This window comes from Leptonychotes weddellii, chromosome 9 (assembly GCF_054177405.1).
Source record: "Leptonychotes weddellii isolate Sample4059 chromosome 9, ASM5417740v2, whole genome shotgun sequence".
Classification (NCBI taxonomy): Eukaryota; Metazoa; Chordata; class Mammalia; order Carnivora; family Phocidae; genus Leptonychotes; species Leptonychotes weddellii.
Genome location: NC_138377.1, coordinates 86,693,944 through 86,712,065, shown reverse-complemented (window position 1 = coordinate 86,712,065; position 18,122 = coordinate 86,693,944). Strand labels below are relative to the sequence as shown.

Sequence of the window (18,122 nt, the reverse complement as noted above, 5' to 3'; positions counted from 1 at the left end):
CATTTAATCTAAAATACACTTTCAATTAATTAAAATGCATTTATTCTTTATATATCCTTAATAACATTCAATATACCTAAATACTATTTTCAGCATGGTTTCTAAACAGTGTATGTTTGATGTGGATGTTAAATATAGAATTGAAAACACAATTCTATTCTGTTCTATACAAATACCTAATAAATCCTGAGTAAGGTAGTTAGTAACACAATATATAAGTAGGTTTGGCTTATGAAATTTCCTAATGGTTCTCAAAAGAAATCCAAGTTCAGAATTCAGTGGCCTTCCCCTTCCCTGTGGCTTGTCCTGACACATGAGACAGTAGAGAGAACTACCTCCAAGTAGTGAATGCTGTTATGATTAGGGAATACTGGAGGGAATAATGGTTACCTCTTGTGTGTATACTCTTTTCAGGCTGTTCTATTTTGCCCTTTTGTTTTAAACATGAAAAAACTACGAAACACTGAAAATAGGTTGTTTCTTAAAATCAATGTCAGGCTAAGAGAAATAGGATGAATTTTTCACTTACAAATCTGATATTTTTTTTTTCACCTGTGTAGTCCTGCTAAATATTAATATGCAATTTAACTTTTATTACTTTCATAGAATTATGGCAATAAATTACAAGAAAATTGCACAGTTACATGGTTTAGCAGTTCTGTCAAGTTTTAAATATGATTTCTGTTAATCTAGCAGAAATCATCTGTTATACTGTTGAACCACCTACCCCTGCACAGCACACAACTGTTAAAATGTAAATTGCCCAACTATTTTTAGCTGTTGTTGAAAAAAAATTCCTGTCTTCGGGAATAATGATTTGAGGCATTGTGTTCATTTTGTTTATCAAGCAGCTATTCAGCCTCTAGTGGGCCCAAGTGCTTATGCAAGCAAAAGCTTTTAAGAATGCCTGCAGCTGCAATCCAACTTTCCAGGTAGGCTGCAGGTTCAGAGCACAGCTGCCCTAGGCTGCATAAAAGTCAGATCCATCTGGAACTGAGTTTCAAAGAGGATTTCAAATTTGAGTTTTCATGTATCACACGAAAGAGAAGGCAGGGGAAGAACACAGGAAAGAAGGAAGGCAAACAACCAAAAAGATGATATCTCTACTTCAGCCTTAATAAAAAATAAAAAGCTCAGACCCATGCTGCTCCTTCTAGATTACTACTTGCCAAGCCGGATATTCCATTCAGCATATACTTCGATGAGCTGTGACTCATCCAGCAGCACCTGCGCCCATGTGTTAAGTACTGCCAAATAAAAGCCCAACATCCATTTACACAACAAAGAGATGTACCCTACAAGGCATGGGGCCTCAATCCAAAAGCCCCACTCCCCGTTTGTTCTAAGCCAAGAGAAAGGAGAAAAAAAAAATCTTCCTTGCTCACACCAGAGATTTTTAAAATGTAGGTGGATTTATGATGTAGGTTCATTTACAAATACTTTTACTCTTTAAAAGAATAAAGTATATTTAATAGGACAAACACCCCTCCAGCATTAGATTATCACAGCCATTAATGATCGTTCACCAAACCTTTCCAACCTCCTTCACGAAAGCTCTTTATTCTCAAAGGATATATTTTTTGAGCAAAGGGGGATCAACAAACTAGTTGCTTGAAAGCTTTCCTGATGCTAGGCTGAAGTTAGGAAAGGCTTAATGAAGGCTTTAAAATCCACAAGGGCTTCACAATGAACATCTGACTCGGTGATTTATGCATATTAATAACTTCAGTCCTACTGAGGCAAGCTGAGCCGAACATGTCCTCCGAATCTTAATGTCTTTAGCTCCACTGGGATTATTACAAATGTAAATTTCTAAGATTCTCAGCTATTAATCTCTGTCTGTCCTCCTGTTCAGCAACATAATGACTAATTAAACATCAAAAGACCTGTACAGGAGATCTTCTTTGACAGCTACCGGCCTAGTCCTCTTCCCAAGAGAGAAATTCAAATGACAGGGACACGGAGTAACAGCATATGAGTAAGCTACAAATTACTGCAGAGAAATCTGAAAACCTAACATTAAATGTGGATTTATCTCAATCAATGATTCCATTAAACAGTGAACAGTTACTATGTGAAGTGTGCCTGCTGACACCAATCGAAGATATCCTTACAGCCAGCAAATACTGAATACTTGAAATCGGTTTGTTTACCACCAAGTCAAAAAAATGGGTACTTACTGAAGAAGGCAAACCAGGAGGCACCTTTCTGACTTTCTTTGCTTGCAAAGGATCTGCATATGGAAAACAATATATTTCATCAGCATTTATATTAAAAAAGGTCAGACTTCAAGTGAACAGGAAAGAATTTCTCCTTCTAGTGCCTTGTTTTCCAGTACTTAGAAATAAGCAAGGGCATACAGGGATGGGGGTTTCATTCTTTCTAACTGGTTCCTGGGCAAAACAGTTCTCCTAATGAAGTGATATATTCTGAAATACATATCGCATAAGTTTAGGAAGATGAAAGCAAACAAAGTAAAACAAGAAAGAAAATAACAAACCAATAAGCATGTGTGAAGGGAATTTACATTTCTTAAAAACCCATTATGTGCCAGGCTCCATACCAGGCACTTTATATCACATATCTCACTTTCATTTGCAGAGGGCATTTGGTGCAACAAGTCACTTTAATAATACAACTGCTTAGGGCGCCTGGATGGCTCAGTTGGTTAAGCGGCTGCCTTTGGCTCAGCTCATGATCTCAGGGTCCTGGGATTGAGTCCTGCCTTGGGCTCCCTGCTCAGCAGGAAGTCTGCTTCTCTGCCTCTGCCTCTCCTCCCTGCTCATGCTCTCTCTCTAATAAAATAAAATCTTAAAAGAAAAAATAATACAACTGCTTAACAGAGACACAAATTTAGTGTCCACATCACATGAAGAATTAGGTTTAAAAGCATATTAAACAGACTGAAAGCTAATGCTGTGCTACAGCTTACTAGGTTAAAAATTTAAATGAAAAATTATACTTGTAATCATGTCAGAGAAATACCACATAAACTATTAAATACAGGCACTACTGTCATATACAATGTCATCTAGTATTCTGTAAGAACATTTACTGTTTACAATGCGTGGTTAAAACTGCAAATTCAGCACTAATTATTGTGTGATTTATCTGTGGATGTTTATATTATTTCAAAAATAACTAGAGAAAGCATATTTCTTTATAAGACATAAATCATTTATTGACATAAATGAGAACATGCGTATTTTCACAGATACTTAATCAGCTTCACTTGGTATTTTAATTTTACTTATCTGTAAAACTTAAAATTTAAAACTTGTCCATCTTATTTACTGTAAGAAAAAAAAAAAGGTGGTAAGTGCAGCTTTCCAATCTTACACAAATAATGGATGAAATTCAGGATTTTTCAGAGGGGTTCACTATTAAGAAGGCTGATATTAAAGTATACTGTTTTGCAAACTGTAAATATGAGAATTAAACAAGTATCCATTTTCCTGGGTCATAAATTATAAGACACACAGTTGTTTAAGAAAGAATTAAATTCATTTTTTAAATTAGGGCTGGGCGTCTTTAAATTTTATATTCTAGGAGGCTGCAAAGCTAATAAAGCATCTTTAGAAGTAGCATGTGGAAAAATTTTATACAATAAAAAAGAGGGAAAAGCATTCATTACCATCTAAGTCCGTACACCAAGAGGCAGCCTATATTTCCTTAAAACAAAAGTACCAAAGATAAACAACATCTGGCACACTCTATACTTATAAAACTTAAGAAGCAAATTTTTTGTTCTTTGTGAGGCTTTTCTAGAACTCTTCATAACTAATAAATACAGTATCCTTTGAGCAAAAGCCACACTCTACACCAAGAGAGTTAACTGCACTGCTCCTATCAGTTTGGAGCTCATCAATCTATTTTGGATTAATTACTAGCAGAAGATGTTCTATTTAGTTTAGGACAGTTTATACCTCCTATGTGAATAGAAATGTTTCTTTTCTTTTTTTTTTTTAATTGGGGGGGAGGCGCAGAGGGAGAGTGAGAGAGAATCTTAAGCAGGCTCCACGCCCAGCATAGAGCTTGACACCGGGCTTGATCTCACAACCCTGAGATCATGACCTGAGCCCAAATCAAGAGTCAGATGCTTAACCGACTGAGCCACCCAGGCACCCGGAAATGCTTCTTTTATATTTTTATCTCATCATTGGCTGCCACTACACAATTACATCCATAATGTTGTATTTAAAAACATAAATTTGGGATTCATAGTTCACTTCTGAGGGGTTGCAAAGTCTAACAGTTAAGAGAGTAAGCTGGCTGGATTCAAATTTCAGCTCCTAATTTCAGCAGCAACAAATACAGCAGCTGTGTGAACTTGGGCAAGTTACTTTTAACCTCTTTGTGCTTCAGTTACCTAAGATGTAAAAAGAGGATAACACCTCTTAGAGTTATTGTAGTAAAGATAATACGTGAAAAATGTTCGGGGCAGTGCGTGACAGAGAGTGACAATAAATTTTAGCCATTATTACTATGTTTATATTAAATTATGTGGCAAAATATTATAAATTAGATAGCTAGATGCTGTTTTGCAGAATGCGGATTTCGTAAAGCATCCAAGTAGCCTGAGAAGATACTGAAGTGGGTATAGATGATCTCTGAAGTCCTTTCAACTCTGAGATTTTATGAATAACTGCAATGCCAAGAAAGAGTGGCTGACTGAAAAATAACAATGAAGAATGGAATAATACTCCACTAAGTGGTATTCATACAGGAAATGAGTGGGCTTCCCTCGGTACCAAGCCTTGGCTAAGTTGCTTAGCTTCCCGGGTCTGGATTCCTCATCTGTAACATGAGGTTAGTATTACAACCTCATAGAATTTTGTAAAGATTTTGTTAAGATATGGAGGAGACAACAGTATTTATCACTCATAATCAAAATGAAAATGAAGATATAAGTTTTAACTTCTGGAAAACTTGAGTTTTTATACCTCAACCCCAATTCCTAGTCAATCAATAGCTCATTTTCTCCCTGAACTTTTAGTAATATTATACTGGTCCATAATAATGCATTTTGACATAGTATGTGCTCACATAGCATACTAACAAGATATTTCTCTAGTGACATGGCAGATCTAGACTCAAATGAGTGTTCCTACCCTAACTTATTTGGTGGGAAACAAAAGTGAAGATGGAGAAAAGATGCTTTACAATTTATCATTTCTTTAGTAACAAACATTATACTGGTCTAAATCATCTGGGCTTACTTTATTACACATACTAAGTCACCCATAATGCTGAGAGGTGGGCACATCTAGTCAGAGCTCTCTATGCCAAGCATGACCATCATTACCCTTTTATATACTCAAGCATACTCTAGATCCAGGGATGAGGGCTATTTCATAAAAATCTAGGTTTGACAGAAGGTAGATATATAAACTGAAGGCAGTCAACAAATATTTTTGGAATAAATAACTATGACATACTTTCTTTTACTAGGCTATATTTATTTCAGAAGCTGGCCTATCCTTGATAGAAACATCCTGTACAACTTCAATTTTGTGTAAAGGAAGATTCCTATAAAGGAATCACCAAAAATTCTCACATTTATATACTACCTGGATAAGGTGCCAGAGTATACCTGAGGCTTGCTGTAAGCAGCAACACAAAACAGACTGGCCTGGTTAGGCTATGTATAAGGCATAAAAGAAGGAAGTTAAAGAAAATGAGGGTTCAAAACTTCATAGGTACCTAGTTTCCTTTTGAGGTGATGCTTTGGAACGAAACAGAAATGATGGCAGCATAGCACTATGAATGTACTAAATATCACTGACTTTTACATTTTACCTCAGTTTTTTAAAAAATGGGAGTAGAAAACTTAAAATGCAAAGAACACTGGATGTGGAGTCAGAAAATCTTAAATTTTATCTCGGGTAAACCATCTACTAATTATATGAATGCGTCCTCTTGAGCCTCATTTTCTGTTAAATCTAGTATTACATCCACTGACCAGCAGGGCTGTTGGAACAACGAGATGACAAAGTATATAAAACACATTGTAAACTGTTCAGCATTATACCAATCTTAGTCAAAAATAAGGTGTTAATATTAGCCCATGACATTTTTATTGTAATAGGAAAAACTAGTCCCATTTTTCACTATTTAGTTCCTTTTATGATGACCAAACAAGATTATATTATATTATTAAATATCTAACACATACATTATTTTATGCAAATAAGCCCTAATATCAACATCATACCTAAGAAACCAAATTTCTACTAAATAAAAGTGCAGCCAGAAGACTAAGAGGTTAAAAAAAAAAAAAGAAAAAGAAAAAAGAAACATTTGTAAGATAGGATTTGTTGTACAACACACTTACCAAGTGCTGCAGAGTCATGGAGTGGTCTTCTCCTGGAACTTGTGGCAGAGAATGAGTAGTATGGTGTTCCAGGTTTTCCTGAAGAAGACAGCTGTGCTGGGCTTCCAAGCCCCAGATCTTGTCTCAGGAGACTAGACTATAAAACAAAGCCAAGGAAACAAGTTATCATCTTCCCACAGATACCAACCCAAACCTGAAAATATCATCACTTTTGAGTTATTCAGATGGTTATTCAGAGGATGCTAGAACCTTCAACAATGCCTTGAATTTAGATGCATCTGATAAATATTTGAGTTCTATTAGACCATTGGTTTAAACCTATATTTTCTTTTTCCCTATCCTCATGCTTTCTAGTAATTATTCAGACCTATACAATCTTAAGGTTGAAAAACACTTTAGTTACTATGTGGTTCTACCCTTTAAGCATCAAGAATATTTTTGAAAAATGGCCACCAAGTCTTTGCTTGAATGCTTTCATGACCATACAAGGCAGTCAACTGTTCTTTTTCCTTTTCTTTTTTCTTTTAGGATAGCTTTCATTGTTTGAAGATTGCCAATACTGTCAAGACCAGCCATTCCTGTTTTCTTCAATTGTGTTACATGGCATGGGTTTAAATGTAATCCTCACCATCTCTGATATAAGACCTCTAGATTTATTTTCAGTTTGTCAAAGTGTCTTGTAAAATGGAATGGACGACAATGCCCCAGATGTGGCCTGATTAGTGCAGAGTCATTTTCAATGCTGCATTTAAACAACCGTTTGTGCTAGCTCATATTAAAAGGTTAGGAGTGATCACATGCTGTTACTCTTTACTGCATATGTTGCTATTAAATCCTGTCCCCTCCAACGGTTTCCTTGTTCAGTTGTGTTTTTTGGTTGCAGGTACAACAGTTAATGTTTACCTGATAAAATGCATCTTCTTACATTTTATCCATAATCATTCATTTCTGCCTTTTTTAGATTCTGAGTCTGTCAACCAATGCATTTGCTAGTTTTTCTAGTATTGGGGCACAAAAAATGGGATTAAAAAAAAGAAGATATCAGGATGAAAATACTGAGGAGATCCCTATGCTATGCTACAGTGACATGAGACTTTGTCAAGTGCTTCACTGAAATTCAGAGATTCAGCAGCCCTGACCTACTAAACCAGTGACCCTAACATAAAGCAAATGAAGTCAATTTGGCAGAATTTGGTTCCAACCTTTCTGATAGCTAAGGGAAAAAGACCTCAACTGGAAAGGGTGCTGGATACAGTTCAGAGGATAGTCTCATGTGAAAAGAGCTCTGATCCCTCTGATACATAGACTATCCTCCTACCCCATATTTAATACCTGCCGTCACCATACTCTTAGTAGTTGTCCTTTTAGTCACTGATTATCACAGAGGTACTGAGAAATAAACCTCAGCTCTGGTTAAAAAAAATCAGCAGAACTCTGTAATAGCGGTCATAGTAGCCCAGTTCCTACCTCCATTCTAATAATCAAGAAAAGCTCTTTCAGCTTATCACATATTTAATGATTTTAAGTAATTTTTATTATGTTTTAGCTTGAAAAAATTGAGGTGGAATTCACACAGCATACAATTAACCATTTCAAAGTTTCCAATCAGTGACATTTGGTGCACTCACAATGTTATATGACCATCACCATCTAGTTACAGAACATTTTTATCACCTCCAAAGGAAACCCTATAGCCATTAAACAGTAACTTCCATTGTTCCCCTCCTCTAGCCTTTGTAACAACTAATCTCCTATCTCTATGAATTTACCTGTTCTGAATATTTCATATAATTTGGAACCATATGTGACCTTCCACTTCACATTTTTTTGAAGTGCATCCTCGTTGTAGTTTGTATCAGTACTTCATTCCTTATTAGGGCTGAATAATATTCCATTGTATAGATACACTACAGTTTATCCATTCATTCATTGATGGGACATTTTGGTTGTTTCAAGCTTTGGACTATTGTGCATAGTGTTGCTATGAACATCTGCGTATGGGTATTTGCCTGAGTACCTGTTTTCAATTCTTTTGGGTAATACTTAGAAGTAGAATTGCTGGGTCATGTGGCAGTTCTATGTTTAACTTTTTGAGGAACTTCCAAACTGTTTCCCACAATGGCTGTGCCATTTTACATTCCCACCAGCAACGGATGAGGATTTTAACTACATCCTTACCAACACCTGTTACTTGTTTTTTTAAAAATTATAGCCATCCTTGTGGGTATCAAGTAGTATCTTACTGTGGTTTGATTTGCATTTCCCTAATGATTAATGATGTTGAGTATTCCTTCATGGGCTTGATAGCCTTTGTATTTCTTTTTTAGAAAAATATCAATTCAAGTCCTTTGACCATTCCATTTTTGAATTGGGCTGTGTTTCTACTATTACACTGTAAGAATTCTTATACATTATGTTTTGAATACTAGACATTTATCAGACATATGATTTGCATGTCCCATTTTGTAGGCTGTCTTTCACTTTTTTTTTTTTATAGATTTTATTTATTTATTTGAGAGAGAGAGAGAGCACACATACAAGCAGGGGGAGCAGGAGAGGGAGAAGCAGACTCCCTGCCGAGCAGGGAGCCCGATGTGGGGCTCAATCTCAGGACCCTGGGATCATGACCTGAGCCAAAGGCAGCCGCTTAACCAACTGAGCCACCCAAGGCACCCCCTGTCTTTTCACTTCTTAATGTCCCTGGATAAACACAAGTTTTTAATTTTGATGAAGTCTAATTTACCTTATTTTTTTCTTTTCTCTGTTGTGCTTTTGATGTCATATCTAAGCATCCACTGCCTAAGTCAAGGTAATGAAGATTTATCCCTGTATTTTCTTCTAAGAGTATGTAGTTTTAGCTCATACCCAGATCATTGATGCACTTTGAGTTAATTTTTGTTTATGGTAGAAGGTAGGGGGCCAACTTCATTTGTTTGAATGTGGATATCCAGTTATGCTAGCACCATTTGTTGAAAAGAATAGTATTTCTTTATTCAGTGGTCTTGGTACCCTTTGCTGAAAACCAATTGCTCATGGATACTTGGGTTTATTTCTGGACTCTCAATTCTATCCCATTTGTCTGTATGTCTACCTTATGCCAGCTCCATAGTGTAGCTTTGTATTAAGTTTTGAAATTGAAAAGTGTACTCCAACTTTACTTTTCTTTTTCAATATTGTTTTGGCTATTTGGGGTTCTTTGAAATTGCACATAACTTTGAGAATCAGCTTTTCCATTTATGTAAAAAGATACCACTGGAATTTTGATAGGGACTGCACTTTGAGGAGTTTTGTCATCTAACAACATTAAGTCTTCTGACTAATAAACACTGAATATGTTCCCATTTATTTAGGTATTCTTTAATTTCTTTCAGCAATGCTTTGTAGTTTCCTGTACATAAGTCTTACACTTTGTAGTTAAATTTATTCCTAGGTATCTTATTCTTTTTGGATGCTAAATGGAGTTGGTGACTTAATTTATTTTTGGTTTGTTCATTATTAGTGTATAGAATACAACTAGTTTTTGTGTGTTAATCTTCAATTTTGCAACTATGGCAAATTCATTTATTAGCTCAAAGTTTTTTTTTAAAGATTTTATTTATTTATTTGAGAGAGAGAGAGCACACGAGAGAGACAGAGATCACAAGCAGGGCGGAGGGGTAGAGGGAGAAGCAGACTCCCTGCCAAGCAGGGAGCCTGATGTGGGACTCGATCCCAGAACCCTGGGATCATGACCCGAGTCGAAGGCAGACACCCAACTGACTGAGTGACCCAGATGCCCTTAGCTCAAATAGTTTTACTGTGGATTCTGTATATGTAAGATCACACTATCTGCAAATAGGGAAAGTTTTACTTCTTTCATTCCAATTTAGATGCCTTTATTTCTTTTTCTTGCCTAATTGCTCTGGTTAGAACTTCTAGTAAAATGTTCAGGACACTTGGGTGGCTCAGTTGGTTAAGCATCTGACTCTTGATTTTGGCTTAGGTCAAGATCTCAGGGTTGTGAGATTGAGTGCCATGTCAGGCTCTGAGCTGGGAATGGAGCCTACTTAAGATTCCCTCTCTCTGCCCCTCTTCCACTGCTCGTGCTCTCTCTCTCTAAAAAAAGAACTTCTAGTAAAATGTTCAATGTAAGTGGTGAAAGTAGACATCCTTGCCTTTTTTTTTTTAAGATTTTATTTATTTGGGGGCGCCTGGGTGGCTCAGTTGGTTAAGCGACTGCCTTCGGCTCAGGTCATGATCCTGGAGTCCCGGGATTGAGTCCCACATCGGGCTCCCTGCTCAGCAGGGGGTCTGCTTCCCCCTCTGCCCTCTTCCCTCTCGTGCTCTCTGTCTCTCACTCTCTCTCTCAAATAAATAAATAAAATCTTTAAAAAAAAAAAAAAGATTTTATTTATTTGTGAGAGGGAGCATAAGCAGGGGGAGTGGTATGCAGAGGGAGAAGCAGGCTCCCACTGAGCAAGGAGCCCAATGTGGGATTTGATCCCAGGACGGTGGGACCATGACCTGAGCTGAAGGCAGAACTTAACCAACTGAGCCACCCAGGCATCCCTAGACATCCTTGTCTTATTCTCAATCTTTTTTTTTTTTTTAAAGATTTTATTTATTTATTTGACAGAGAGAGACACAGTGAGAGAGGGAACACAAGCGGGAGAGTGGGAGAGGGAGAAGCAGGCTTCCCGTGGAGCAGGGAGCCCGATGGGGGGCTCGGTCCCAGGACCCTGGGATCATGACCTGAGCTGAAGGCAGATGCTTAACGACTGAGCCACCCAGGTGCCCCCCACCTTTTTTTTTTTTTTTTAAAGTAAGCTCTACACCCAACATGAGGCTCAAAGTTATAACTCTGAGAACAAGAGTCACATGTTCTACTGACTGAGACAGCCAGATGACCCATCTTGTTCACAATCTTAGTGGGAAAGGCTTTCATGCTTTTACCATTGAGCATGATATCAGCTATAGGTTTTTCATAAATGACCTTTATCGAGTAGAGAAAGTTCCCTCCTAGTCCTAATTTGTTAAGTGTTTTTATCATGAAAGGGTGTTGGATTTTTTCAGATGCTTTTTCTGCACTGATTGAAATGATCAAATGATTCCCCCCTTCCTTCTATTAATAAATTACAATGATCACTTCTCATATGTTGAACTACTCTTGCATTCTTTTTTTTTTTTTTTAAGGATTTTATTTATTTATTTGACAGAGAGAGAGCGAAAGAGGGAACACAAGTAGGGGGAGAGGGAGAAGCAGACTTCCCACTGAGCAGGGAGCCTTATGCGGGGCTGGATCCCAGGACCCTGGGATCATGACCTGAGCCGAAGGCAGACGCTTAACGACTGAGCCACCTAGGTGCCCCTACTCTTACATTCTTGAGATAAAACCTATTTGGGTCATGGTGTATATTCCTTTTAATATGCTGCCGGATTTAGCTTGCTACTATTTTGTAAAGGATTTTTACATTAATATACAAAAAAGATACAGACCTGTAGTTTCCTTTTTCCTGGGATATCTCTGTTTGGCTTGTATCAGGGTAATGCTGGCCTCCCAGAATGAGTGTTTAAGAAGGACTGGTGTTAATTCTTTAAATGACTGGTAGAATTCGTTAGTCATTTGGTCCTAGGCTTCTCTTTTTTGAAAGAATTTTTATTACTGATTCAATCTCTTGTTTTAGCTCTGTTTAGATTTTCTATCTCTTCCTGAGTTAGTTTTCATAGGGTGTATATTTCCAGGACTTTGTCCATTTCATCTGGGTTGTCTAATTTGTTAGCATACAATTATTCATAGCATTCCTTTATAATCCTTTTTATTCTTGTAAGGTTGGTAGTAATATTTCCTATTTTAATTTCTGATTAGCGATTTGACTCTTTTTTTCTTAGTCAATCTAACTAAAGGTTTGGCAATTTTTGATCTTTTCAAAGAACCAACTTTTGATTTTGTTGATTCTGTTGTTTTTTTATTCTCTATTTTTAAAAATTTCTGCTCTAATATTTATTATTTCCTTCCTTCTGCTGGCTTTCAGTTTAGTCTGCTCTTCTTTTTTTAGGTTCTTATGGTATAAAGTTAGGTTACTGATTTGAGATCTTTTCTAATGCCGGCATTTACAACTATAAATTTTCCTCTGATCACTGCTTTCATTGCATCTAATGTTTTGGTATCCTGTCTTTATTTTCATTTGATATTTCAGTTTTTTTTTTTTTTTTTTTTTTAAAGATTTTTATTTATTTATTTATTTGAGAGAGAGAGAATGAGAGAGAACACATGAGAGAGGATAGGGTCAGAGGGCAAAGCAGACTCCCTGCCGAGCAGGGAGCCCGATGCGGGACTCGATCCCGGGACCCCAGGATCATGACCTGAGCCGAAGGCAGTTGCTTAACCAACTGAGCCACCCAGGCACCCTGATATTTCAGTTTTTTTTAAAAAGCCTATTCAACAATCATTACAATCTTCAGAAATGCTTATAATCAAGAAAATTTTTTCAGACTCATCAAAAGGTAAATTCTTCTTTGAACAGAGTTGGTATCTTCCTTAATAAAGAGAAGTGAGGAAAAGATTTCAAACACCAGACAATGTATATGTGTACATGAAAAGACTACCTAATACCAATATAATTATTTAGTGTTTATTTCACAAATTTCAACGGATATGAGGCGCAAGAGATTGGAAAAGGAAGGTGTGATTATCAGACATAAAGGAGAAACAGTTCCCCTTAAGATAACAATCTCCAGAAGGAATGTTGAAATTGAGAAAATATACATAACACATGTATTATTTCTATTTCTATAAGAAACCATTAACAGTGACTCTCCTGATTATGTTACTTGTGTGAGTAGTGCGACCCAGGAATCATCAAGTCTCCCACACATTACACTGAAATTTCCATTGTCACACCTGTTTTGTCTTTCTTTTTTTGCCATGCTAGGCACATTCTACATACTTAAAATAGCAATCAGAATATGGCTCATAGCATGCTAGATGGAACATATTATTACCAACATGTTTGAGGGCAGGGGTCATGTACCTTGAAATTTTCCTCTAAACATCACTAGTCTTTTACTAAGATGTTCCCTGCTCAGTGTAAAACCTACTTTCAGGATGGCATGCTTTGAGGCACCTGCTGTATTTGTTATATCATGTAGATTTTCATGTAGAAGGAAGGCACAAAAGAAATTGGTCATTTTACAAATATAAACAAACACCTGAAAGGAGATGGGCATTCACAGGTCTCTTAAGGGTGCTCCTTACATTTCCCTGGCATATAAATTCTCATGGGCAAATAAGATGATGATTTACACTAGGGGTCAATGAATCGAGGCCTGCAGGTCAAATTGGGCCTGTTTTTGAAAATACTTTTATTGAAACAGTCTCACCCATTCATTTATGTATTGGCTATGGCTGTTTTCATGCTACAGTGGGAAGAGGTGAGTAGTTGCAATGGAGAATGTACGGTTAGCGAAGCTTAAAACATTTACTATCTGGCCCTTTTTGGAAGATATTTATTGACACCTTATATAATGTTCTGGTGGAGGGACAAAGGACTAAGTTTGGAGGATGGTGAAGAAGTCTGTCTGTTTAAGTTGTAAGATAAAGACAGAAATTTTCAGATGAGTAAAATGTAGCCACTGAATTACTTCTTCAAAGAAGTCAAATATAGTTATAATAAAGACTAATAGAGGCATAAAATAATCTAAATGGTAAATAGGAAAATACATTTCTTATATTCCTAAAAGTAGGCAGAATGTCTACAAAAATTCTGATATCCTAGAAACAGCATGGGCTTTGGAATTAGCTACCCTGAATTCAAATCCTGACTGTATGATCCTGGGCAAATTATCTAACATTAATGAATTAGTTTCCTTTTATATAATGGGCATATTACTAATTCGCTCATAGGGTTGCTAGGAGAAGTAAATAAGGGTTAAGGAAAAGTGAGTAGCATGGTTTTAGGCCCTAGTGAAAATAAAAAACTCAATTTCATTTTTTTCTTTCCCATAGATAACCACATTGTAAGAATCACAAAAGAATGAAAATGAGGAGAATGACATTTTATGTACTGTTTCCTGGGCAGAAACTATCCTAAGTCAGGAGACCTTGTGTGCCCTGAATCCAAGCTGGCTGAGTTACAACTCCCAATGGCTATAGTAAGAAAGGATGTTGGAAATCAGAAAGAGAATGGACAGGCCCCTAGAGAGAGGGTTGATAATTAGAGGCTAAATCAAGAGGAGTGTGACAGATTCAAACTATATCAATCGAGATCAAGAATAAATAGAAAACTGCCAACTTATTCTGAAAATGATTCAGATGTGTGTTTGTGTGTATAAACTCACATACAGAATACAAACATATACACATACTGAGTGAAAGAAAAGGAATGTGTATGTATAAATGTGGTGAAATATTGATGAAACTTCATTAAGAGTACATGGACATTCACTGTATTATTTTTGTACCTTTTCTGTGGATTTGTAATTTCTGAAAATAAAAAGTGGGAGAAAATCAGAATAAATATCAAGGATTGACTAGCATACTTAAATATGTACCATCTCAGTTAATATTTACTGCTATCTTATTATTATATAAATTATATGTTATACAGATAACAAGTAGTAGAACCCTACTTTGAATCTAGGTCTGTTTAAGAGGCTCTTTCTTCAATACAAAGAAGACTTCTACGATAGTCCAGGAACCTAATACCTAATTGCCATTTATAAGATGTTAACGTGAGAAAATAGAAGTGACCTATAAATGACTTTATGGATTACAATCCTAAAACTGTATTATCTATAGAACACATACTGGTAGATTTTGCACATATGCATGAAATAAAGGAAGAAAAAGAAGAACAAGTGTTTTTAGGAGAAAACTTTACTTGTTATCAATTTTAGTGTTGATAAACCTTTCTCTTTACTATAGATAAATACAGAGATATGGTTAGGAAACATTCTGTATTCTCGTTCCACAGTGAGTATTAACACCAAAAAACCCCCTAGATGTTCTTCACTCAGCTGTCCTATTCATAGAAATAACCACGTCTCCCTGTTCAGTCTGTATTATGATTTATATGACAAGGCAAAGTAAATGTAGGAGAAATTGTTTCTTTTTAAGAACACAAGATGATATTTTATCCTGTTAATTAAAATGAATTGTTCAGTACTATAAGAAATACAAAAGAAGTTTAAGACAATGTTTTCTCCACAAGGATTTGATAATCTAGGAAATAATACCCATGAAACTAATGGAAAATGACTAAAAAATCAAGGGCTAAACTATATGAAGCCTAACACCTTGATATTCTATCACTAATAAAAATATGTATATTTCTTTTATTTGATTCTTCAAACATTTTGGTAACACTAAAGCACAAATAATAAACTATTTTAGTTTTTCCCCCTAAAATAAAATTACATATCCCCTCATATTATTGATTTTCCTGCCTGCTTAAAAACAAATGAGAAGCATTATTGATTACCACTGATCTTGTCCTGGAGGTATCTCAGGCAAAAAGAATACACAATCCCTGAGGATACAGAACTAGGCAAAGCAGTTTTATTCTGCTGAGTTGTCTTATTCAAGGCAGAATTAGTTTTCTGAAATGACAGAGTGCTAAATTTCTTAACACAGGCTTAGAAAAGAATCTTTTTAATAGTCATCTAGAACTTCAACTGTGAAAAATATATCTAATTACTGAAGAATAATCAATGAAGGTTGCTCCCTGGAACACTAATATATCCTAGATTATTGTAATAAAAACTACAGTAAGTTTCATTTTATTTTTTATATTTATTTATTATTTTCTAAAGTTTCATTTTAAATTATGTATGACAAACCTTTAGCCTGTAAATAAAAATCCCCATTTCATATGGAATTTTAGTAGCCTATGTAATATAGATAGATATTTTCACAGTTCTCTCTCCCTCTTCAAGTGCTTGAAAAACCGACTCTAAAGTGTGAACCTGAAAAAGACTATTCAGTGTAAATCTTCATGATGATACTGACTAAAAAGTAAAGGAGAGGAATAAAGTAGTGAGCTTGGCCAATATCATTTATTGATGTAACTTCTTAAGTATCTTGGAAGGTACTCTAAATGTGATTTAATAGGAAATGCAGAAGAATATCCTATATAAGAATGGTGGGGCTCAGTAGCCCAGAGGATTCAGAACGACACTGCAGTAATTTGGATATTCTTTACCCTTAAAATGGAAAATGTCTGAAATCTTGATAAACATAAACATGCTTCCTCAGAACTGCTTTTTACCATTAAATGGCTTGGCCCCCAAACAGTACTAAATATACTTTGATATCCATTCATAACTTCAGATTAAATAAGGACCTAATTAACCCTATGTCAAAAACTGTAACTCATCAGTGATTTGTTTTCTAGGAAAATAAGATGCACAGTAACTAATGTTATAGTCACACATCGCAAAAAATTTAAAATGTTTAACACGGACTTAATGGAATCTCTGCTGTGTACTTTCTACACAATTCTTTAATTTCATGCCTATGTTACAGCCCTGAAACGGTATGCAGTTTTAATATATAAAGGCAAGCAGCTGTTCCCAGATTTGTCTTTTTGAAAGAGGGGTATACTAATTAAAGAGGTAAAAAAGTATAAAACACAATCATGATAAAATAGAGGACGCAAACTGTTAAAATTTCTCAGTTGAGTTCTTTACTGTATCATATGTTTGTCACTGAGGGATGAAGAAACAAAATTGTTCTAAGAGCAAAATCAGTGTAGTATTGCCATATTTGTAACTGTTTTTTTTTTTTTTTTTTTAACCTGAGAAACATCACAGTACAGTTTAGCTGTAAGTCCACTTGAAGTTTCAGAGATTATGACAGGGAAACTAGAGAGTGACAAAGAAGCCTCTCACAATCAAAAAACTCAGGATAAAAGGAACTAGGGCAAAATATAAATGTAGGGCTTTCATACTGTATCAGTCTTCTGTTAATTTTTTACAAATAATTAAAAAACAGACTGTAATAAATTGTGAATTTGGAAAACACCGATATTTGTGAAATAATTGTATTATGATGCAAATTCATTTACATTGAAATTCTAGGGATATGTTAGCAATTATCAGCATGTTGTTAAAGAATTCTATCCTGAGAATCTCATTAGATAGTGATGCAAACTACAGTTGTTATCATTCTGAGAACAAAGGGATCTTGAATGAGTAATCAATAGCAACTGGCAGAAAATGAGACATTAATTATGATCCTCTCTAGTGTTTTGTCTAAGGCAAGATTTCATTAAATGCTTTGTGCAACCTGAATAGTTCCAAGTCATTACCAACACTTTGGACAATACATTAATTGAGGGGGAGGGGGACTGAACGGGGAAACAAAGTAAAAGAAAACCTGAGATGTTTCCATTACTTCCCCAGGTCAATAAAAACACACCAACAACCACTACCCAACTGTTAGGCTTGTTCTTTTACAAGCCCCAAATCTTATAATCTCAACATGGTCTCTTGAAAATTTAATTATCATTTTCTATACTTAAAGTGTCAGGCAGGTTTGAGAAATAATGACAGTCATCCATCAAATGCATGCTGCCAAGACAATCAGCCCAATCTTTAAGAAACTACCTATGTAGGGGCGCCTGGGTGGCTCAGATGGTTAAGCATCTGCCTTCAGCTCAGGTCATGATCCCAGGGTCCTGGGATCGAGCCCCACATCGGGCTCCTGGCTCAGCGGGGAGCCTGCTTCTCCCTCTCCCTCTGCCTCTCCCCTGCTCATGCTCTCTCTCTGTATCTCTGTGTCTCAAATGAATAAATAAAATCTTTAAAAAAA

General features: G+C 36.0%; 1 protein-coding gene across 6 annotated transcripts in view; it reads right to left on the bottom strand.

The window, feature by feature from the left end:
• The window catches only part of TCF12 (transcription factor 12), a 352,686-nt gene that overhangs the window by 77,439 nt on the left and 257,125 nt on the right, over positions 1-18,122 (bottom strand). For all 6 annotated transcript variants that reach the window (XM_081831136.1, XM_081831138.1, XM_081831134.1 and 3 more), the window contains exons 7-8: positions 6,335-6,470; positions 2,181-2,233 (exon numbers count right to left, since the gene is read on the bottom strand). In XM_081831136.1, the coding sequence (XP_081687262.1) occupies positions 2,181-2,233; positions 6,335-6,470 (189 nt within the window). The remainder of the gene's footprint in view (positions 1-2,180; positions 2,234-6,334; positions 6,471-18,122) is intronic.